Raw genomic sequence first — 23,600 nt, 5'->3', positions numbered from 1 at the left:
GCTCTCAGGGCAGGGGGTGACCCACCCGAAGGCTCACCGCCACCAGCAGGGGAATGGACAGCCCTCACCTGCACTCCAGACGAAGCACCAACGTCCGACGACATCAGCAATAGCGGAGGTCCCGGTACCACCGACGTCGACGCAGCCTTTCGATGTCTCGGTACCGACGATGCAGGAGGTAGAAGCCTCGATGCAATGCCGATGCCGAAGACTTCGATGCTGTCGACGTCGATGCACTCGACGCGTCCCGTGCTGTTGTCGTCGAAGAGCCCGAGAACAACGCGTTCCACTGGGCCAATCTCACTACCTGAGTCCTCTTTTTCAAAAGAGCACAAAGACTGCAGGCCTGCGGGCGGTGCCCAGCCCCCAGACACTGAAGACACGAAGCGTGCCTATCAGTGAGCGAGATTACCCGGGTGCACTGGGTGTACTTCTTGAAGCCGCTGGAAGACTTCGATGACATGGGCGGAAAAATCACGCCGGCGAAATCAAAATTCGCGATGATGACGAAAGGCACCAAAAAGAAGGGAGAAAAAACCCGTACCGTGGCCAAATAGGCCGGTCCCGAAAGCGAAAGGAAACTTACGCGGGGAAAAAGCTGGAAACACGGGAAAGGGGTAAAGACCGGATCGGTCTCTTTTTTTTTTTTTTTAAGCGAAAATCGCGAAGACGCGCGAGGTTAACTTGAGGGGCACGAAACGGCGGCAAAACACGACCGTCCCGAGCGCCGACAAAAGAAGACTGACAAACACGAGCCGTTTCGGGCGGGAAGACGGTCGCGCATGGGCTAGCAAAGGCCTTTGCTAGTGAAGATTCCGATTGGAGGGGGCTGCCGTGGACGTCACCCATCAGTGAGAACAAGCAGCCTGCTTGTCCTCGGAGAATCTCATTTATGCCCCAAGCTGTATCTAAGTAGTACAGGCTAGGAAGGTTAGGATCAGCCTCGAGTGCTTCCAGTTCCTGGAGGAGATCTAATTCTTGTAATTTATCATTATCACTACTTGTCACCTTTGGGTAACTCCTTATTCTTTTCATCGGTGCCTGCTGGATAGTTTCTGGGCTGCCATAGTGCAGGTCAAGTCTCTTCCACATTTCTTTCAAACCTCTCAAGAGATCATGCAAATATACATCTGGTAATCTCTATAAACAATTGGCTGACTCAGTTCCCAGCCACTTTCTCATTAGGTTTAATTGTTGCATTGGAGTGACCTTTATAATTGCTGTGGCATCCATAAAGCTAGCGTGCCATCCTCTATATTTTTCTGGGAAGTCATTGAATTAGTAAAGCCCCATGTTCACCATCTTTAAGCGAGTCATGTATATTGTTAGATAGTAACATAGTAACATAGTAGATGACGGCAGAAAAAGACCTGCACGGTCCATCCAGTCTGCCCAACAAGACAAACATATGTGTAAACCTTACCTTGATTTGTACCTGCCTTATTCAGGGCACAGACCGTACAAGTCTGCGCAGCAGTACTTCCCGCCTCCCAACCACCAGTCCCACCTCTCATCACCGGCTTTGGCACAGACCGTATAAGTCTGCCCTCCACTATCCTCGCCTCCCAACCACCAACCCCTCTTCCCCCCACCTGCTCACCACCCAATTTCGGCTAAGCTTCTGAGGATCCATTCCTTCTCTTTCCGAAGTCTCTGGCACACTGGCAGCAGATAATTGTGGCTCGCTGTGTATTGGGGTTTTTCTGGAGTCAGGCATGAAGTATGGCTGGTCAGGTATCTTGTTTGTTTTGCTGGATGGAGCTACTCAACTTTTGTCTGAACTCAGTTCCTGAACAGTGCCAGAGTTTGTGGTTGAAATGACGCATTTCCCTTGGTGCACTTTCCTAGAGCGAGAGCCAATGGTAGTGCATCTGTTTGCGTTTGAGTATGTGGATTACACTGGTAGCGGCTTACCTCCATAGCATGCTTTGCCATAGGATTGCTTTTTTCTGGTAAATTAGACTCTGGTGTAGAGTGGAGTGGCCAAATGGTTAGTGTAGCGGACTTTGATCCTGGAGACCTAGGTTCAATTTCCACTGCAGTTCCTTGTGACCTTGGGCAAGTCACTTAACCCTCCACTGCCCCAGGTACAAAAACTAAGGATTGTAAGCCTTAGGGACAAAGAAAGTACCTGCATATAATGTGTACAGCGCTGCGTATGTCTAGTAGCACTATAGAAATGATTAGTAGTAGTAGTAGGTACGCGCTTGCTCAAAATCTGATGACTCTTCTGAATCAGACTGTGACTATGTGCTTCTGTGAGCCAGGGTATGAGCCTTCACATATTCTGCTGTTTGCTTGTATTGAGAGCTGAAGCAAGATGTTCTCGGAGGACAATTTGGTGGTTTTTGATACCAATGAAGGGTGTACCGAGACAGACTATTCGAAGTACTCACCGGTCAGAGGTTACATTGGGCCACCTTTCTGTTGGAAAAAATTCAGCCTTCCTCCCACCGGTAGGTGATTTGGAACAGTCACTGTTATAGTGGCTATGCTCTGCTGCAGCCAGTCAAAAACTCAACCCATTTTGACTGGGGAGTCAGCTGGGCCTTAGGCACACACTATGGGATGAGAATGAGTGTGCTGTGGCTCAGCCTGCTGAGGGCGAGAAGAAGGAGTGCATCTATGCCTCTGAGATCAGTAGGGACCTCTCTTCGAGTTGCTCGAAAACCTCCTGGATGAGGAGGGTGCAAAAGGCATCGACGGGAGAGAATATCGATGGAATCAGTATGCTTTTTCATGAGGTTGGCTATCTCCTCCATCTTCTCTCCAAAAAGTTTATCCCCCCTGCACATGGCATCTGCTAATTCCTGATGGACCGTCGGGTCTAAGTCAGAGACATGCAGCCATGAGAGTCTGTGCATTGTTATACTCTAGGCAAACATCCTGGATGCCACATCAAAAGTATTGAAAGCACCATGGCCAGAAACATACGACACACCTTCTGCTGCTTGGTCAGCTGGCGAGGAGATTCAGTCTACTCTGGTGGGAGAGAATCCACCAAATCAGTCATATTGTGCACCAAGTTCTGCAAGAAAAAGCTCATATAGAGCTGGGGTAACTGTATACGGGAAATGAGCATAGAGGCCTGATAAATCTTCCTCCCAAAGGAGTCCATGGTTCAAGCTTCTCTACTTAGGGGCATCAAAGCAAAGTCTCTGCAACTCCTGGCTCATTTGAGCTTAGATTCCACCACCAGGGAATGATGAGGCAACAGTGGCCTATCAAACCCAGGGGAATTCTGGATTCGATATATGGAGTCAATGTTCTTGGGCAGGATAGGACCTGACAGAGGGGAATTCCAGTTCTTCACATGAATGTATCGCAAGATCTTGTGCAGCTGAACCGTCACAGTCTCTCTAGGAGGAGACTCATAGTTCAGGACCTCAAACATCTCAGCCTTGGGCTCATCCTCCATCTCCAAATGAATAGGTATAGCAGTCACAACCTCCCTCAGAAAAGCTGGGAAGGAAAGGTTCTCAAGTGGAGACTTCCTTGTTTGCTCAGGTGGAGAGGGTTCAGAAGGGATACCATATGACGACTTCTCTGAGAAGTACCATGGATCCTCCTCAGACACTCACGAGTGTTCTGTGTCGATATCAGCAAAGAACTCTTCATGGGAGGGCTGAGACCATGCCTGCCTCGCGAGATGAACCATGTCCTTGCCTGGAAGGGGGTTGAGGTGTAGGCTCCAGCGAAGCTTCCTCCATTGAAGTAGAGGGGGGTACCAGCCCAGGCGACTGTAGGCACAGGTACTACACTTGGCACCAGTGTCAGAGACCTCACTGCAGACTGATGGCCCTGTGAAGCAGTAGACAGAGGCATGGATGGGGCATGTACCCCAGATGCCAAAGCATTTTGTTGGATAAACCTTGCCAAATGTTCTTGGAGCATGGCCTGAATTCACTCATTGAGGGCTGACATTCAGAAAGGCTCGGGCTTTGGGTCAGAAACAGCCTGCTGAACTGTCAGGGTCAGTGTGAGTGCCTAGTCATGGCTGCATGCCATGACCTCTGATTAGGCTTCTCCTTGATGGAGGGAAAATGCTCCTCCTGGAGCCGATGTTTCTTGAGGACCAGAACCCTCAGTTCCCCAGTACTCCTGGCACCATACATCGAGGGGGATCAATGATTGTGCTTCATGGCCTTTGCCTGATGCCGAGCATCAACACTCTTCTATGCCAATGAGGTCAGAGTCGAATCTCCACATGTCTTCAGGGTCGGGTCTAATGCTGAAGGGTCCCCGGGGCCATGCACAGCAGCTGGCACCGAAGCAGGTGGAAACCTGCTCGGTGCACTTCCACTCCCAGTGTCAGACATGGGTCTAGCAGCCATGGGGACTAGTGCACCTGATGCTGGTGCAAGTGCTGATGCCGATGTCAACATCTTCAGACTCAGCTCCAAAACGTTTCTCTCTCTGGACAGCCAGGTTCTTTTCTGCACACGCAGACAAAGAATACAGTTGGAAGGGCTATGTTCTGGCCCCAAACACTGGCGATACCAAGAATGAGTGTCAGTTCTAGAGATGGTCCTATTAGGAACCTTTGATGACTTGGAAGAAAAAACTGCCATGGCCATATCAAACAACTTGATGGTGATACCAAAAAGGGGCAAATCACCAAGAAAAAAGAAGGAGGGGAAAAAATCCTGACTGGAGCTCAAGCCTAAGTGGGCCTCGTGAGTATGGAAAAAAATAAGAAAACTTAAAAGTGGGCAAAAAAGGAAGGAGGGAAGGAAAGACTCCTGAAACAGAAAATAACAAAATGGGCAAAAAAAAAAAAAAAAACCAAGAACCCCAAAGGAAGACAGAAAAACTTGCTGTAAAAGTAGCAACGCACCAGACGATATGAGAAGCCACGAACAGCGTGTTCTCTCTTCATGACGGGTGAAGAGAGACTGCTGGTCCCGTGCTCTCATGGAAGGCGGGAAGGCACTCGCACATGCATAATGGGGGTGCTGGTGTGTGCTCCTAAAGCTAATATGGTGTGAAAGCGTTCCGCACTGGGCAACATGGATGACGTGACCCACATGTGAGCATAACATGGCCTGCTTGTCCTCGGAGAAAATTATATACATTGGGGCCCACTTACTAAACTGCAGTAAATTTTATACTTATCACATGGTTAATGCAAAAATGACTGTGTGGTAAATCAAGTTTATTAAAAACATTCTATCCTGCCTAACAGAGCAGGCTATCTAGGCAGCATATAGGAGAAAGGAGAAGAAGAGAAAAACCGACATACAAGACTTACTTGAAAGAAAAGGAATCTGTGTGGAAATACAATATCAATAGGAAAGAGGGAAATACAATATAGAGGGGGCGTGGTCACCACCTACCCTGCATTTACTGCACGGGGCAGAAGATAACCACAAAGGCATTGCATTGTATGCAGTACATAAAAGCGTGGGAGCACACAGTGCAGGACAGAGCCCTGTAGCAAGCCACTCAGTGCTCCCCACTGTCCCTTACATAGTCCTCCCTCCCAAATTGGCCCCCCACCCAACCCTATGCTCCGACACAAGACCCAGCCTTCTCCAAAACAGAAGCACCCCCCCCAACTCACATCCTGCCCTCTCCCGTCAAGACCCATGACTACCCTCACCCTATTTCCCCCAGTACAACCCTGCCTACCACCATTCCTACGCCCACCACAGAAGCTCTGCCCCCACTAACTACCCTTCAGCCACGGGAAGGCTGCAAACAAGGTATGTTACCCTGAGCGACAGTGGACCCTCTCCACTGCTGGGGACAGCACCTCCTCCAAAACAGTACCTGCTCCCTAGTGGCAGTCTTACAATACAAGTGATCGGGGGGGGGGGGGGGGGGGGGGAGGTCATCTAGCCATATACGGAAAGATGAGCCTTAGTGATAGTACTGCAAAATAACCGCTAAATTGGCAGGAGTCATTTTAAGCCACTTAGATCCATATGTTTGGAATATGTCATATAGCGAGTTTTTAATAAACAGAAACATAATTTTGGAGGAGGTTCCAACCCAGGCAGCAGCACAGAGGAACAGTCATAAATACAGTTGACATACCCCTTATGCATAATCTCAAGTAGGTCCTGGGAGGGTAGGGAAGGAGGTGGGGCATCTGTGACAGGGGGCCGAGTCTGTGGTAGGGCAGGCCTTTTCTGGCAGTGGGTGGGTGGTGTTGGACTGGGGGGTGGGACAGGGTGGGGATTTGACTGGAGGGGCAGGGAGTGAAGTGGGGGGAGGTCTGGGTTCTGGCTTGGGAAGTGCTAGGTCTGGTGTCAGGGTTCACTGGTGCTGTTGTTGGGGTTGGGCAACTTGGGAGGGAAACTGGGAGGTTAGGGGGCCTGCCAGTGGCACAGCTGCATTTACTTTTCCTCATGAGTTGGCAATAAGTTTGGCTGAGCTATTGGTAGTTGTGACAGCTAGTGTGCAGTACAGACCAAAGCATTAGCTGTCACAGCCAGCCAAACCTCTGCCTACCAATGACATAACCAGATCCCACCTTCTTCTGTGTTAAGCAATTAATGTGTGTGTGGGGGGGGGGGGGGGGGGGGGGGGGGTTAATGCAAAGGCTCCCTTTATAGCGCAGTAGACAGTAGTATGATGAAACTCCCGTGTTAGCAACCCCATTATTTGGTGGACAGTTTTCAAAAAAAGCTCATTTCCACAAGTAAAATAGAAATGGCTTTGAAAATTGCCCTTTAAACAAGAATGTGCCTACCTCTGCTAGAATTAATCTGGTTTGGAAATAGGCAGCACACAAAATAGTAAGGATTGTGCTCCTAAACCCCTACTGCAGTGGTTCCCAAACCTGGCCCTGGAGGCATAGGAGCCAACTTTTCAAAATTATTAGGGGTGCTAAGCCCAATGGAAATTACCCCTCCCTGGACACTGTTTTTATTTAGGTGTTTTTACCCCTCCCAATATAGTGGACCACCCACTAATACTTACATAAACCACCAAGGCTGCATCAGTTTGCTCTTTATTAAATATCTCATCATGTATTTGTACAATTAACTGATCAGTGATATCTCACTAGGAGTACAGAATATTTTTATATAAAATTATCTCTATATCTGAGACTCCAAAGAATGTACAAGAGACATATACAATCAAATGGTTATTGGAATATAGTACCCCAGCTACACATAGGTGTTTTCTGGGTCTGAGTCTTTAATGTTATATTTTACCACTCAAAGCCAATTAGTGGACTCAAAGTTACTCATGAGAAAGCAATTGGATTACTTGCCAGTTCAGATGCAAAAGATTGGTTTCTCATGGGAGAGCAGCTCTGTAGCTGTCTCTCTGGCTTGAAGTAGGAAGTACACTCATTTTTATATGCCCATTCAGGATACAGGTAATATGACAGTAATCACATCTTATTGGATCTATGCTAATATAATGGTTAACACTGATTGGCTATGGTAATGAGTTGGTTAGTATTTTACTGGAAAAGCTAGCAATAGACCAGCTCTTACTGGGAATCTAAGTCATTTTCCTGAGAAACCATCTTTCTTCTGTTTTTCAAGAACATTTGTGACCACACTGTTGCTAAACGATGCTACTCTGTTCTTTCCCACTTATGCCCTTTCCTCCTTCTGCTGCACGAGAGTGTCAAAACAGATCATGAGTTCTGCAGTCACACTGGAGTTCAGGTTAGAGTCATAGGCCTATAAGGTTTTTCTCTCATTTTGGATCCTGAACCAAAGTCAGGCCTTAAATCAAGGCTCATAGCTGTAGTACTAATATACAACACATACAAGGAATTTTCTCAATATTGGGGGTGCTCAAGCACCCACAGAGTCGGCTCCAATGCCTGGAGGTACCCCAGCCAGTCAGGTTTTCAGGCTATCCACAATGAATATTCATGACAGAGGTTTGCATGTGGAGGCACTGCATGCAAATCTCTCTCATGAATATTCATTGTGGATATCCTGAAAACCTGACTGGCTGGAGTACCTCCAGGACCAGGTTTAAAAACCACTGCCCTACTGTCATCTTCGTATTTTCTGTTTGAAATTGGTCTGGTAAATAATATGAATGTTTTGTACTCTGATTTCAGTGTGACCTGGAATAATGATTCATTTTGTCCGTGTCCAATCTTATTGAAGAGCAATATAAAGTAAGCCCAATTTTCTGTTAAAGTCTGAAAACAGAATTAGCACTATTACCACTGCAATATGTCGAGATTCCCCAGTATTTATTTTTGTAACTAGAGATTACACATTTTAATCATATTTAAAAAACATTTCTTCACAAGCACAAAGCATTCAAAAACATTTTAAATGCTCTTTTTGCAATTTAACTTTCTGCATTTAAATAAAATGCATTGCTACCATGCTGCATTAACTGCCTAGTCTATGCATATGTGAAGGAAGAGAGATGGTAAGAGTGCGCACAACCTATGGCAACATAACAAATTTCTATATACCCTCCATTTTTGTGTATTGCTAGGGTTTTTCCCCAGTGTCTGTTTTATTATTACATTTATGTCTAATTTATTTCTTTCCAAGTCATTCATTGTTTCTGGGTTCAGACATGTTCATCACAGTTTAGTGAAACTGCATTACAATCACCAATATTTAGGTGCAAACCTATGAAGGAAAAGGAGAGGCTGTGCTCTATTATCCATTACCTTAACAAACTGCACATCACATAAGATATGCACAGAATAATCAGGTGTGTAGAGGTTGTTGCTGCTGTTTAACTGGTTGGTGCTGCCCCCATAATCACTGCGTTCTCTGTTTGGAGATTCTGATCGATTTAAACCACTGCAGCGAGAAGGGGATCTGTTTACTATAACAGTGAACAAAGAGGAGAGAGCAGACAAAACAAGAAAACAGCACAGGCACAAGGAAAAAGAGGGAAGAGAAGGAAAGAAGGGTGTTATTGACAGTCTCATATGGAATCTTTAGGCAACAGAAACAAGAACAAAAGAGACTACACTCATCTGCTGTATGATTTCTCAATGCTATTGTTTAATGACATTATTACAGAGCGATTTTACCTTCCTAAACCTTGGTGTTTTCAATACAACTAAGTCACTTATTTGTAACTTGTGCTCTCTATGGATTGAAGTACAAGTCAGTTACACTTGTGGGTGGCATTATCTAATGAAGCATTAGTTTTCTTCTGTACTGGTCGGCAGCGATTCAGACAGCTTGCTTGCGCCAACCTCCTAGTTTACACTCTGATGTAACTTCCTGCTTCCGCATAGGCGGGAAGCATTAGAGACAGGGCTCAGGTTGGGAACAGCAGGCTGTCTGAATTGCTGCTCGCTGCAGCCAACACTGACTGCTGCAGAAAAAAAGGTGAGACGTGTGCCGGCACTATACAGATGTACTGACTGCAAATACTGAGAATTCACACAATGCTGGTGTCTGTCCCCTAAAGGCAAGATTGATAGATAAGCCTTATTTAATTAGTTCAATTCTAAGAATTTTAGGTTTACACAGCTAGGAATTTCCTCATAATTTTCAGTTTTTTTCACTGAAAAATTTATCCTTTCGTTTTTGGGTTGTTTTTTTTTTTTGCAGAGTCTGACCAAATTAATTTAATCTGAACTCTCCTAATTCGTTTCTACTTAGTATTAGACCAGGGAGAGCTTTATGTTAACTGTACATAAGACTTGTTGACATTTTTTACCGTAATTGTATGGATTAACATTGTATCAAGCCTCCATACAGTGTATCTTTTGAGGGGACATGAGCACAGGATGTCAAATTCAGGCCTTTGGTATGCTTAGGGTTAGGGTTAGAAGGTCTTGTGGGGGATAATATATTTGATGGCACATGGAACCAAGTGCAGTTCTCCAATTGCATCTGTTTTCATTTGTCACCAAAGTTGCAGATATATAGAAAGAACTTCTAAGCCTTTTTTTTTCTTTTAAGAAGGTGGTGGTGGTAGTGGTGGAAGGGTGGTATTCGCTTTAAAATTGTTGCTTTTGAATGCATGTTATTTGTGGCTATAAAGATAATACAATGATTAAAATTTTAATTATTGAACTTTAAACATAATCTTAATACTCATTTAAGTGATAAAATACATCCTTAAAAAACTGATGGTGTGCCTTGAAATTTTTGCGCCTTGTCAGTGTGCTGCAAGATGAAAATGGTTGAAAATCACCGATCTAATGGTATGGATGAAAGTGCTACAGGTCTGAGTCAAAGCTTTAAGAGACTCATTTTCAGAGCACATAGACTTACAAAGTTACATAGGTTACTATGAGGGGCATTTTTGATATGACATCTAAATCCGACTTTAGACGTTTTGCATGAAAACATCCAAAAATCAAATAGTGAAAATGACCATTTTCAAACCAGAAAAACGTCTTATCTTTTTTTCTTTGAATATGACCTTTTCCTAGATGTTGCTGTGCTTAGTATGTCTATCTTTTTGGACTATTCCTCCCCCCCCCCCCCCCCCCCCCAAAAAAAAAAAAAAGTCTAAGTAAAAATGCACAACATCAAGCAATTGGGACATAGGAGGAGCCAGATTTCCTAGTAGACTAACCACACAGGCATTCCAGCAGAGCAGTGGGGCATCCTAGGGGGCACTGCAGTAGACTTTACATAAAAGGTCCTAGGTACACATCTCACCATTACTCCCTTATATTGTATGGTGAGCCCTTCAAAACCCACAAAAAAACCTACTCTATCCAACTATACACCACTACAATAGCCTTCTCTACAGTACACTGCACCCACCACCAGGCTATTCCAGGAACCTGCTTGCTGCTCTAACAGGATTGGCCATAACATCTAAAGCTGTCATAGAGGCTGGTATGTACTGTTTCATTTACATCTTTGCAAGGTGGGAGGGGGTCAGTGACTACTGAAGGAGTAAGAGGGTGGGATAATGTGGGATACAAATGCAATAAATAAAAATTCCTGCAGTTATCTAGACATTTAGGGCACTTTTTGTGGCTTATGGGTTAATAAAACAGGTGTAGACCAAAATGTCCAACTTACAGCCTTCGATGTTTTTACTTTGATCCACTATGGCAGAAGAATGTCCAAGTGTTAGGAACACCCAGATCCCACCCTTAACATGCCCCCTTCTGATTTGAATGCACTTCTCATGGACTTCATAGAAAATGTTTAAAAATTGGTTTCAAAAATACAAATGTGGATGTTTTTATGAGTAAAACGTCCAAATGCAGATTTATACCACTTTTTGGATGTTTTTATCTTTTCAAAATGACCCCTTAGTAACTTTGTAAGTCTACGTGCTTTGAATATGAGCACCTTAACCTCCACTGATCACGTATGGTGTGCAGACCAGTGGCGTAGCTATGGGGGCCACGGGGGTCTGGTCCCCCCAAATTGGATCTGGGGCCCCCGGTTTGGCTGGCGGGGGTCCCCGACCCCAACCCCCGCCACTTGAAGCGTTTATCTGTCCCATGCTGGTCTCGTACTTGCCTTCTCTCCTGTTTCCAGTCGCGCTGTGCATGCTCTTGTTTTAATGGGAGAAGGGAGGAGAGAGGGTAGGGCACTGGGAGCATGGTTTTGGTGTCAGGAGGTGAGATTTGGAGTCGCATGGAGGGGGTCTTAGGTTTGTGGGGGAGGGTGATTGGGAAGTGTTGGGCCTTGATCAAGGGGTGTCAGATGCAACTGTAAGAAGTCAGGTCTTCATGGGGGCGGGAGGGGTTGGTGTGACTGAGGTGTGTCAGGCCTTGATCAGGGAATGCCAGGTGTGAATGGGAGGTGTTGTCTCAAGGGGGTGTTGTGTTTCTGGAGGCAGGGGTGATTCAACATCAGTGAGGGAAATCTGACATTGGGAGGGGAAGCAAGAATGGGTGATGCGGGTAGCTGTCCAGTGTGTTAAATGGCCTGCTGATAGCGCAGATGGCCTGCAATATCTGCTCAGACATGTAACACGGTGGTCATGCATTAACTGTGTGACCTGTGCGCTAAATCCAGGGCAGATGCAGGCATGCCCCCTGCATTTACCGCACAGGCTTTGCAGTTCTTACATGATAATTTTTGTGGTAAACGTACAGAAATTGCAAAACTTTAGAAAAGGGACTAAAGGGGCCTTCTTAATAAACTCTGGTATTTTTAGTTCAGGAGCTGACTCTTGCTTTGCACTGCTTGTTCTTTTTCTGTTGGCTGTGGTTGGAGCTCCCCGGACACTGCTGATGGACTTGCTGGAACAATAAGGAGAGCTTGGGAGGGAAGGTGCAGAGTCTGTACATGCACAAATAAAGAGCAATGGAAGCTGAGAAAGTGCTCATTTATAGAGGGAGATAATTTCTGGAATCTAAATGTGTGAAATATTTTTAAGTTCAAAAACTGGGTAAGAAAAACTGGGAGTGGAGGAGTGGCCTAGTGGTTAGGGTGGAGGACTTTGGTCCTGGGGAACTAAGGAACTGAGTTCAATTCCCACTTCAGGCACAGGCAGCTCCTTGTGACTCTGGGCAAGTCACTTAACCCTCCATTGCCCCAGGTACAAATAAGTACCTGTATACAATATGTAAGCCGCATTGAGCCTGCCATGAGTGGGAAAGCGCGGGGTACAAATGTAACAAAAAAAAAAAAAAAAAGAAATGGCAATTAAGCTACAGCAAAACACAGTGAAGGTGTCATAAAAAAAGAAAACTAGATGATGTAAATGGAACTCTTTGCATAATTGAGGATGCTCTCAAGGATAGGAAAAATTTCCATCGTATTCCAAATTTCCTCACTACCATCTTGGCTACTTTTGCATTAACCAGGAATTATTTTTCATTTCAAATGTCTTATTATCAACAGATCTGTGCTACAGCCAGACTTGGTGAATCTATACGTAGCAAAATTTTTAAAAAAGTTTGTGTATGATCATCCATATCAGTCAGAACTGGTGTTCTCTAAGAGGTACATCAACAATGTCTTTTTGTTGTGGAGAGGAGATGAAAGAAGATTGATGGAATTTTATGATTGGCTGAATAATGTAAGGACTTAACATTTTAAGATACAGTCTGATAATCATCAAACATTCTGTGAAGTTCTGAGAGAAGAGGACATTTCTCTGGTAAGTGAACACTATTTTGCGTTGTGCTTTGGGAACTTAAAGACTGGGGTTTAAAGGAGGAATTGTTGGTTAGTGATAGGCAAAATAAAAATATAAGAAAAGCAAATTTTATCAACTAAACTCCATAGTCTTTTCCCTTTAGTTTTAAAACTTGAACTTTGTACCACAGCATTAACAGATAGACTCTAGCAGGCACTGCAGGATCTAGTTTAGTCTTCCCACTCCTAGGACAACTCTTCATTTATAGTCAGCTATTGTAATTAGGGTAACAAGCAAGGAGTGCTCTTACAGAGTTTTAAATACATTTCATTACCATCTAAGAAGGAAACACTAAATAAATAATACAATATACTATATAAACTAAAAGACATTTTTATATTAGGCTAATATTCTTAATACTTTAGCAAGTTTTAAATTATTGAAAAACTCAAACATACTAAGATGGAGTCAGCAGTCCAGCAGCGAGAGGGGTGCTATCCAGTCTTCTGCATTGAGTGTCAAATGTATGATTATCTCCCAGTTGGTGAGATGTCATATGTGTGTGCCCGATGTAAACAGCTCCTAGCTCACAGAGAATGTGTCCATTCTCTTGAGGCTAGAGTAGCAGACTTGGTGGAGCTGAGGGAGACAGAGAGGTACATAGAGGAGGACCTACCTCCAGTCTGGTAGCCCCTGTGCTACCTTGGAAAAGGGAGGTCTCCTAGAAGGAGAGCATCACCCTGGTGAAGTAGGAAGTATTCCTGTAGTCAGGACCTGCCCACCAGGGGATTTACTATCCTCTTGCACCGAGGATATGTTTCCACGTGCTGCCCGGGAGAGAAGGGTTAGGATGGCTGTTATAGTTGGTGATTCGATCATTAGGCATATAGATAGCTGGGTGGGTGGTGGACGTGAGGATTGCCTGGTGACTTGCCTGCCTGGTGCGAAGGTGGCGGACCTCACGCGTCATCTAGATAGGGGAGGAGTCGGCTGTCTTGGTACATGTGGGTACCAATGACATAGGAAAATGTGGGAGAGAAGTTCTGGAAGCCAAATTTAGGCTCTTAGGTAGCAAACTAAAATCCAGAACCTCTAGGGTTGCATTTTCTGAAATGCTACCCGTTCCACACGCAGGGCCCAAGACACAGGCAGAGCTCCGGAGTCTCAATACATGGATGAGACGATGGTGCAGGGAGGAGGGTTTTAGATTTGTTAGGAACTGGGCAACACTCTAGGGAAGGGGGAGCCTATTCTGAAAAGATGGGCTCCACCTTAACCAGGGTGGGACCAGGCTGCTGGCATCGGCATTTAAAAAGGAGATAGAGAAGCTTTTAAACTAGAAACTGGGGGAAGGCCAACAATCGCTCAAAAGCACATGGTTCGGGATAAGGTATCTTTCAAAGACATCACCAAAACAGGGAAGATAGGGTATCCCAATAGTGAGGTTGCAAAAGACACCGTAGTAGATCAGGTGTCCTTAAATAAAAATAAAATTAGACAAAAGATTGCAAATTAATACTGTCAAGTACTGAGCATGATGTAAACAGGAACAACAAACATAGTTTGAAATGTCTATATGTGAATGCCAGAAGCCTAAGAAATAAGATGAGAGAGTTAGAATATATTGCACTAAATGAAAAATTAGATATAATAGGCATCTCTGAGACCTGGTGGAAGAAGGATAACCAGTGGGACACTGACATACCGGGGTACAAATTATATGGTAGTGATAGGGTGGATTGAATTGGTGGAGGGGTAGAATTGTATATTAAGGAGAGCCTTGAATCAAATAGATTGAAAATTCTGCAGGAAACAAAACACATCTTAGAATCACTATGGATTGAAATTCAATGTGTAAAGGGGAAAAGGATAGTGATAGGAGTGTACTACCGTCCGCCTGGCCAGGATGAACAGGCAGATGCAGAAATGTTAAAGGAAATTAGGGACGCAAACAAACTGGGCAACACAATAATAATGGGTGATTTCAATTACCCCAATATTTACTGGGTAAAAGTAACATCAGGGCACGCTAGGGAGGTAAAATTCCTTGATGAAATCAAGGACTGCTTTATGGAGCAGCTGGTACAGGAGCCGATGAGAGAAGGAAAAATTCTAGACCTAGTCCTTAGTGGAGCGCATGATCTGGTGCGGGAGGTAATGGTGCTGGGGCCGCTTGATAACAGTGGTCATAATATGATCGGATTTGATATTAGCTTTGAAGCAAGTATACACAGGAAATCAAATACGTTAGCGTTTAACTTTAAAAAAGGAGACTATGATAAAATGAGAAGAACGGTGAAAAAAAACTTAGAGGAGCAGCTGCGAGGGTCAAAAATTTACATCAGGCGTGGATGCTGTTCAAAAACACCATCCTGGAAGCCCAAGTCAAATATATTCTGCGTACTAAAAAAGGAGGATGGAAGACCAAATGACAGTCGGCATAGTTATTATTATTTGCTGCATTTGTATCCCACATTTTCCCACCTATTTGCAGGCTCAATGTGGCTTACATTGTTCCGTCATGGCGCTCGCCATTCCGGAGTGAGAGATACAAGTGGTTTTACATCAAAGATCATGATTGACATAGTAGATTAAGCAATCAAGTATAAAGAGTTCATATTCGGAATAACAGATAAGGTGGTATTGCGTTAAAGTTCATTCATGGTAGAGTAGGCTTTGGTAGTCCAGTATAGAGAGTTAGGTTTTATTCAGTTCAGGCTTGAGTTTCGTTGTCTGGTAATTAGGATGGATCGTTGCGATATGCATTGTTGAAGAGGTAGGTCTTCAGTGATTTACGAAAGTTGGTTAGGTCACGCATTTTTTTCACAGCGAGTGGTAATGCATTCCATAACTGCGTGCTTATGTAGGAAAAGCTGGATGCATAGGTTAATTTGTATTTTAGTCCTTTGAAGCTGGGGAAATGGATGTTCAGGAATGTGCGTGCTGATCTTTAATGTTCCTGGGTGGTAAGTCTATGAGGTCTGACATGTAAACCGGGGCCTCTCCGTAAATGATTTTATGAACCAGGGTGCAGATTTTGAACGTAATATGATCTTTAAGTGGGAGCCAGTGTAGTTTTTCTCTTAGGGGTTTGGCACTTTCGTATTTTATTTTACTAAATATGAGTCTGGCTGCAGTGTTTTGGGCTGTTTGAAGCTTCTTGATGATTTGTTCTTTGCATTCAGCATAGAGTGCATTGCAGTAGTCTAGGTGACTTAGCACCATTGATTGTACCAGGTTGCGAAATATTTCCCTTGGGAAGAAAGGTTTTACTCTTTTGAGTTTCCACATTGATTGGAACATTTTCTTTGTTGTATTTACAGGAGGCACAATGTTGGATGCGCCCTGTTTCAATCAGAGCGTTTCTCTTGCTCACCTGCACGTTGCCTCTGGCTTGGTCTGGTTGGACTGGGGCAGCGTGGTCAGTACACAGAAGAGGTGTTCCAGGGTCCTGAGATTCCTTGACTCTGAGAGCAGTATCACTGGTCAGAGGCAGGGATCTCAACGAGACAAACCACAGTGCAGGTAAGAGGAAGGATCATGCAGGCAGATGCAAGGGCTCTGGCTTCTTGTGGGGTGGGTGCGGGCCTCTCGCTCCGCAGCCGCTGTTATCGATGTGGGTTCGCACTGGTCGGCCTTGGGGTCGGTACGGTCGCGGGGTCACTGTCAGGGTTTCACCTTGAGGCGATCTCCCGGCGCGCGGTGCTCCACTTTTCCGCCGCTCCGTTTGGTCTTGGCGGGTGGTCAGTTGTTTGGCACTTCCCTCGTCTCGGAGCGTGTGCGGGGGTGCTACCTCCAGCCTGTGATGCCGGGTCAAAGAAGGGCGCCGTTGTCCAGAGCTTCGCTGTGATCCTGGGCTGGATGAAAGCCGTCTCCAGCGTCTGGGGAGGATCGACGGAGGAAGTCCGCCGGCCGCTCGTCTCTCACAGGTGGGCTTGTCTGTCTGTCCTGAGAAAGGGTAGGAATTGGGTTTGGGCAGGGCAGCTCTGCGGCCACGAGGTAGGTCAGGAGCCGCATCTCTGCTCTGGACCGTCTCCAGCGTCTGGGCAGGATCGTTAAAAAGTGAGGTGAAGGAAGCTATTAGAGCTAAAAGAAAATCCTTCAGAAAATGGAAGAAGGAACCGACTGAAAATAATAAGAAACAGCACAAGGAATGTTAATTCAAATGCAAAGCGCTGATAAGGAACGCTAAGAGGGACTTCGAAAAAAGACTGCACAACACATAGTAAAACGTTTTTTAGGTATATTAAAAGCAGGAAGCCGGAAAAAGAATCGGTTGGACCACTAGATGACCGAGGAGTAAAAGGGGACGATCAGCGAAGACAAAGCTGTAGCGGAGAGATTAAATGAATTCTTTGCTTCGGTCTTCACCGAGGAAGATTTGGGTGAGATACCAATGCCAGAAATGGTATTCAAAGCTAACGAGTCAGAAAAACTGAATGAATTCTCTATAAACCTGGAGGATGTAATGGGGCAGTTCTACAAATTGAAGAGTAGCAAATCTCCTGGACCGGATGGTATTCATCCCAGAGTACTGACAGAACTGAAAAATGAACTTGCGGAGCTATTGTAATATGTAATTCATCCTGAAAATCGAGCGTGGTACCGGAAGATTGGAGGGTGGCCAATGTAACACCGATATTTTAAAAAGGTTCCAGGGGAGATCCGGGAAATTATAGACCGGTGAGTCTGACGTCAGTGCCGGGCAAAATTGTAGAGACTATTATAAAGAACAAAATTACAGAGCATATTCAAAAGCATGGATTAATGAGACAACGTTAATATGGATTTAGTGAAGGGAAATCTTACCTCATCAATCTACTACATTTCTTTGAAGGGGTGAACAAACATGTGGATAAAGTTGAGTCAGTTGATATTGTGTATCTGGATTTTCAAAAGGCATTTGACAAAGTACCTCATGAAAGAATCCAGAGGAAATTGGAGAGTCATGGGATAGGAGGTAGTGTTCTATTGTGGATTAAAAACTGGTTAAAAGATAGAAAACAGAGAGTAGGGTTAGATGATCAGTATTCTCAATAGAGAAGGGAAGTTAGTGGGGTTCCCCAGGGCTCTGTGCTGGGACAGCTGCTTTTTAACATATTTAAAAATGACCTAGAGATGGGAGTAACTAGTGAGGTAATTAAATTTGCTGATGACACAAAGTTATTCAAAGTCGTTAAATCGCAGGAGGATTGTGAAAAATTACAAGAGGACCTTATGAGACTGGGAGAGTGGGCGTCTAAATGGCAGATGACATTTCATGTAAGGAAGTGCAAAGTGATGCATGTGGAAAAGAGGAACCCGAATTATAGCTACATCATGCAAGGTTCCACGTGAAGAGTCACAGACCAAGAAAGGGATCTAGATGTCATCGTTAATATGTCGAAACCTTCTCCTCATTGTGCTGCTGCGGCTAAGAAAGCAAATAGAATGTTAGGTATTATTAGGAAAGGAATGGAAAACAAAAATGAGGATATTATAATGCCTTTGTATCACTCCATGGTGCGACTGCACTTCGAATATTGTGTTCAATTCTGGTCGCTGCATCTCAAAAAAGATATAGTGGAATTAGAAAAGGTGCAGAGAAGGGTGACGAAAATGATAAAGGGGATGGGACAATATCCTGTGAGGAAGGGCTAAAGCGGCTAGGACTCTTCAGCTTGGAGAAAAGGTGGCTGAGGGGAGATATGATAGAGGTCTATAAAATAATGAGTGGAGTTGAATGGGTAGAAGTGAAGCGTCTGTTTACGCTTTCCAAAAATACTAGGACTAGGGGGCATGCGATGAAGCTACAATGTAGTAAATTTAAAATGAATCGGAGAAATTTTTTCTTCACTCAATGTGTAATTAAACTCTGGAATTCATTACCAGAGAATGTGGTAAAGGCAGTTAGCTTAGCAGAGTTTAAAAAAGGTTTGGACGGCTTCCTAAAGGAAAAATCCATAGATGTCACGGTTGTGGCCGTGCCATTATGTTCAGACCTACTGTTTCTCTGTATCTAGCTCTGTGACCTCTCCAGTTTGCCTTTTTCCCTACTGTTGTTCTTCCTGTAAGCCAAGCCTCGCTTTGGTGTCCCTGCTTCTGCTTCATTTCCTGTTGTTGTTCTTCCTATTAGCCAAGCCTCGCTTTGGTGTCCCTGAAGCCAAGCCTCGCTTTAGTCTCCCTGCTTCTGCTTCATTTCCTACTTGTGACATCATCAGCCTATTCCTTTATAAGGACCCAGGGAGCTTTCCTACATGGTCTTTGCAAGGGGGTCTCTTAATTTGCCACTGTGTGACCTGTATAGGTCATAGCCCTGTTTAGCTTTGTTCCTGAAGGTCTGTTCTGTATTTCCCTGAGTCTTGTGTTTCAATGCTTTGTTATGTTTCTGTGAGTTTGCTTTTGAACCTTGATCCTGAAGGCCTGGCTCTAGAGACACACCCTGCCCTTGGTGTCTGTTTAACTCTACCTTTGGCTCCTGCTTTTAGTCTAGCCCTGCTTTTGACTCTTGCTATAGTTAAGCGCTGTGTTTAAGCCAAGCTCTGTTCCTGTTTTCCCTGTTCTGTTCCCTGTGTTTGTAATTCTTGTCTGTTAATTCTGAGAGTCCTTATAGAAGCCAGCATTGTCCCTAATTATCTCACTGCTATGCAGCTGAGTCTGCTGCCTCTCAATCTGCCTGTCCTCTCCCTTTCCAGCTGTAGATGCTGGTAAGCACATTGCTTCTTTGTTTCTTTGTCTTCCCTTAGGGCAAGATGCACTAAACTTAACGAGCCATTAACAAGCAAGTAGTAAACCCTGGCATGCACTAAAGACTTTTTTCTGACGACGGTAGCAGCTAACGAAAACGGAATGCAGATGAGTAAATTGTGTAGAAACCCTATTGTAATGAGATGCACTAACCTTTTCCGATTGCCTTAACGCTGGAAAATCTAATGAGAGGTCTGTATCTCTCGTTGGGGCTGCGCGGGATCGAAAAACTGCTACAAAAGTGAAAAAAAAAACCAAAAAATCGGGGAAAAAAGTCAAGTGCTCGTCAGTGCAATAATAAAAACGTCTATTTTGGCCGTCATCCCCCCCACCCCCCCAAAGACAACGCGCTGCTCATCCCCTCCGATGCAACTCTATCCAGAGGACAGTGCAGTTGAAGACGCCCATCCAAAAAAAACGCCCATTTTGGCCGCCTCCCCCCCCCCAATAATAAAAACGTCTTTTTTTGGCAGTGCTTCACTAAGCTGAGAGACCTGGAGGTCCCGGAGCCAATCACAACACGTTTAGCAGAGCTAAACAAGCTATGATTGGCTCAGAGACTTCCAGGTCTCTCAGCTGAGTGAAGCACTGCCAAAAAAGACGTTTTTATTATTGCAAGGGGGGACGGTGGCCAAAATGGGCGCCCATCCAAAATAAAAAGTCCATTTTGGAGATCACGTGATGGACTGAGAGAGAGAGCAGACGTGTCTTGGCTTTCTCCTGGGTTAGCCCCCCCCCCCCCCTTAAATCCACCAGAAACAACAAAATTCGGGAACGAACAAATCCTGGGCACTACTCAGCAGCAAAGTTTATGGACCACTTTGTATTGCGCGAACAGCGGGTGATGTCGACCAGGACGGCAAAGAAAGAGGCCGAAAAACAACGCGGGCAGGGAGAGAACAAGATGGCGGCGAGCCCGAAGCCAGACGGTGTTCCAGCATTTACCCCAGCACAGCTGTCTCAACTAACAGAAGCAGTACAATCTGCCCTGGCACCGCAGTTTTCTAAGCTTTCCAAACAAATAACGGGAATGGAAACGCGCTTGGATGAAACGACCCGAAGGACCAGGGAATTAGAAGTGCGAGTTTCTGAAATTGAAGATACTGAATCAGCTAAGGCGTCCGAGATAAAAGACCTGCAGCGCGAGCTTGGAGCTCTTACTCAGCATCTTGACGATCTGGAAAATCGATCTAGGAGGTCGAACCTCCGAATAATTGGAGTACCTGAGTCGGTTCCGGACCGCTCCCTCTCCTTTCAGCTCGAGCGGTGGCTCAAGTCAGAATTCGCACTCTCTGATAGTGTAGGGCCGTTGTGCCTGGAGCGCGCGCACCGATTGGGGAAGCGGAACAATACAGGAACAAGGCCAAGGGCTGTAATTGTAAAGGTACACAATTTTGTGCATAAAGAAGAAATCTTGCGAGGGGCCCGACTGAAGTGGGCCACATTGACCTTTGAAGGCTCACCCATAAAAGTATTCCAAGACTATTCCATAGCAGTGCAAGAGAGGCGGAGGGGCTTTGGGCCTATCTGCCGACGCTTGGTAACTGACAAACAACGATTTATGCTGCTATACCCAGCGCTACTAAAGGTGCAAATTGACGGCATGTGGAGAACTTTTGCAACGCCACAAGAAGCACAACAAGGACTAAAATATGATAACTCCATGGACTCAGAACAAGGCTGAGGATTCAGAGCACGTGGTAGACAAACCAACAGAGCCTGCATTTGAAACGGGCGCTTCTGCTGAAAGGGAGAGCATCTAAAATGCAGGACATTGAGTTAAGTTCACTAGAATTCTGGTTTACATATGTTGTTCATGTAGGTTTGATTTCAACTAATAATATGTGCAGATAAGTTATATACACGTAGAGGTTTCGTTCCCTAAGATATGATTCAAGGTGGGGGGGGGGGGGGGGCAGCCCATCATCATTAGATCTACACTCCCCTAACTGTTGTCCGGGAAGGAGAGTGAGGGGTTAATGGCAGGGAAGTATGGAGGGTTGGGCGGGCAGGGAATGGAAGGGAGGGAAGGAAGGAGGGGGGAGAAGGGGGGAAGTAGGGAAGGGAAAAAGAGGATAAAATGCAAGGCACACATGGCGAAGTTTAAGGAATGTGGACCCATTGTGGAAGATAGATATAGGTCATACAAAAATAAAAAAGGGATCCCCGTCAGATCCTTTGGCCGGAGGCAGCCAATCAACGATTTCTGGGGGTTTCGGGGGCTGGAGACCCACCGATCCTCCAGTCCCCCCCCCCCCCCCCCCCGTCGGTGGGTGGGAGGATAGGATAGTGTTTTTCGGGAGGCGGCGTGGGTTCGGGGGTGCTGGAGACCCACCAGATCTCCAGCCCTCCGTGAACATGGGGGGGGGGGGGGGACCGCCCCCCGTTCGCGTTTGCCTTGGGGGGGGGGAGGGGGGCCTGCCAGCATGCAACTGCATTCTTCCCCAATGATCCGCAAAATCTAACGCCAGCTCGGAGCTGGCATTGATTTTGCTGCGGCCAGCGACCCAATCTTTGGCGCGCTGGTCGCTGATCATTGGGGATGAATGCGTTAAGCGCCAATTAGCATGCATTTGCAAGCTAATTGCGCTAGAAGCCATGTTTAGCATGCATTTGCTGTTTCAGGCGCTCGAGGGCTCTGATCATGGGTCGGCTGCAAACTCTGGCGCTAGTATGGCGTTAACAGCCTCTAGCGCCAGAGTTTGCTTTTGATCATGAGGGCCTAAATTCTGTAACGTGTCTAAGACATGAAAGGGATCTAAAAGTGTCTTACACAAATGGCCACTACCTCATGGACTACCGGAAACAAAACAGGGCACACTCTGACCCAGTAAGCAGAGGGAAAAGCACCATGGGAGTAGAGCCTACCAACTACCAACATCGTGAGCATTTAACACAAGCTAGTGGAATCACGGAGTCCAATACCCTACACCCACCACAATGCATTGCTGATGTGACTCTGCAGTGCCCTTAACAGAAAAGGTGTCACACTCACCCGAGACCCACATCAGAACCAGGGAAAGGCTGTCAGAGGATAGAACACATTCTGCTGTCATGGAGGTGGGTACGGCATTTGAGGCTGGCATACAGGCTGGGAAAAAAAGTTTGTAAAGTGGGGGTTTTTTTGGTGGAAGGGGGTTAGTGACCACTGGGGAAGTCAGAGGAGGTCATCCCCGATTCCCTCCGGTGGTCATCTGCTCAGTTGGGGCACTGTTTTGGGACTTGGAACTGAAAAAAAGGGGTCCAAATAAAGCGGACCAAATTCTCGTCAGAAACGCCCTTCTTGTTTCGATTATCAGCTAAAGACGCCCATCTCTCCTCAGCCGATAACCAAGCCCCAGTCCCGCCTTCGCCATGCCCCGTGATCTTTGTTCGTTTCCGTGACGGACTGCAGTTGAGGACGACAAAAATCGGGTTTCGATTATATCGATTTGGGCGCCCATGGGAAACGGACGCCCATCTCCCGATTTGGGTCAAAATATGGGCAACTTTCTCTTTCGAAAATAAGCTGGATTGTACAGTAAAGGCAGTTGCCAAGTCCGGTAGATATACAAATACAAAATAGTGTAGTGGTCAAATGAGGATTGTGTGTTTCAAGCACAATGGGGGTCAAAGGTAGGGAGGTATTATATAGTGTCCAATACGATCTTTGGTTTTGCTGTGTTGTAGGATGTAGGCATTTATGTTGGGTCGGTGGGGTATGCCGTTTTGAACAAGTTGCTTTTTAGCGATTTCCTGAAGTTGAGATGGTTGTAGATTGTTTTCACAGCTTTTGGCAGTCCACTCCATAGTTGTGTGCTTATATAGGAGAAGCTGGATGCATAGGTTGATTTGTATTTGAGACCATTGCAATTTGGGTAGTAGAGATTTAAGTATGTTCGAGATGATCCGGTTCTGTTTCTGTTTCT

The 23,600-nt window shown here is 45.5% G+C and overlaps 1 protein-coding gene across 1 annotated transcript in view; it reads right to left on the bottom strand.

Moving 5' to 3' along the window:
- CNNM1 (cyclin and CBS domain divalent metal cation transport mediator 1) overlaps positions 1-23,600 on the bottom strand; it is a 300,200-nt gene that overhangs the window by 86,578 nt on the left and 190,022 nt on the right. Inside the window, exon 7 of the mRNA XM_030204797.1 lies at positions 8,612-8,772. Coding sequence (XP_030060657.1) covers positions 8,612-8,772 — 161 coding nt within the window. The remainder of the gene's footprint in view (positions 1-8,611; positions 8,773-23,600) is intronic.

This window comes from Microcaecilia unicolor, chromosome 5 (genome assembly GCF_901765095.1).
Source record: "Microcaecilia unicolor chromosome 5, aMicUni1.1, whole genome shotgun sequence".
Taxonomy (NCBI): domain Eukaryota; kingdom Metazoa; phylum Chordata; class Amphibia; order Gymnophiona; family Siphonopidae; genus Microcaecilia; species Microcaecilia unicolor.
Note: the sequence above shows the minus strand (reverse complement) of the source record. Positions and strands in the feature narration are given on the sequence as shown.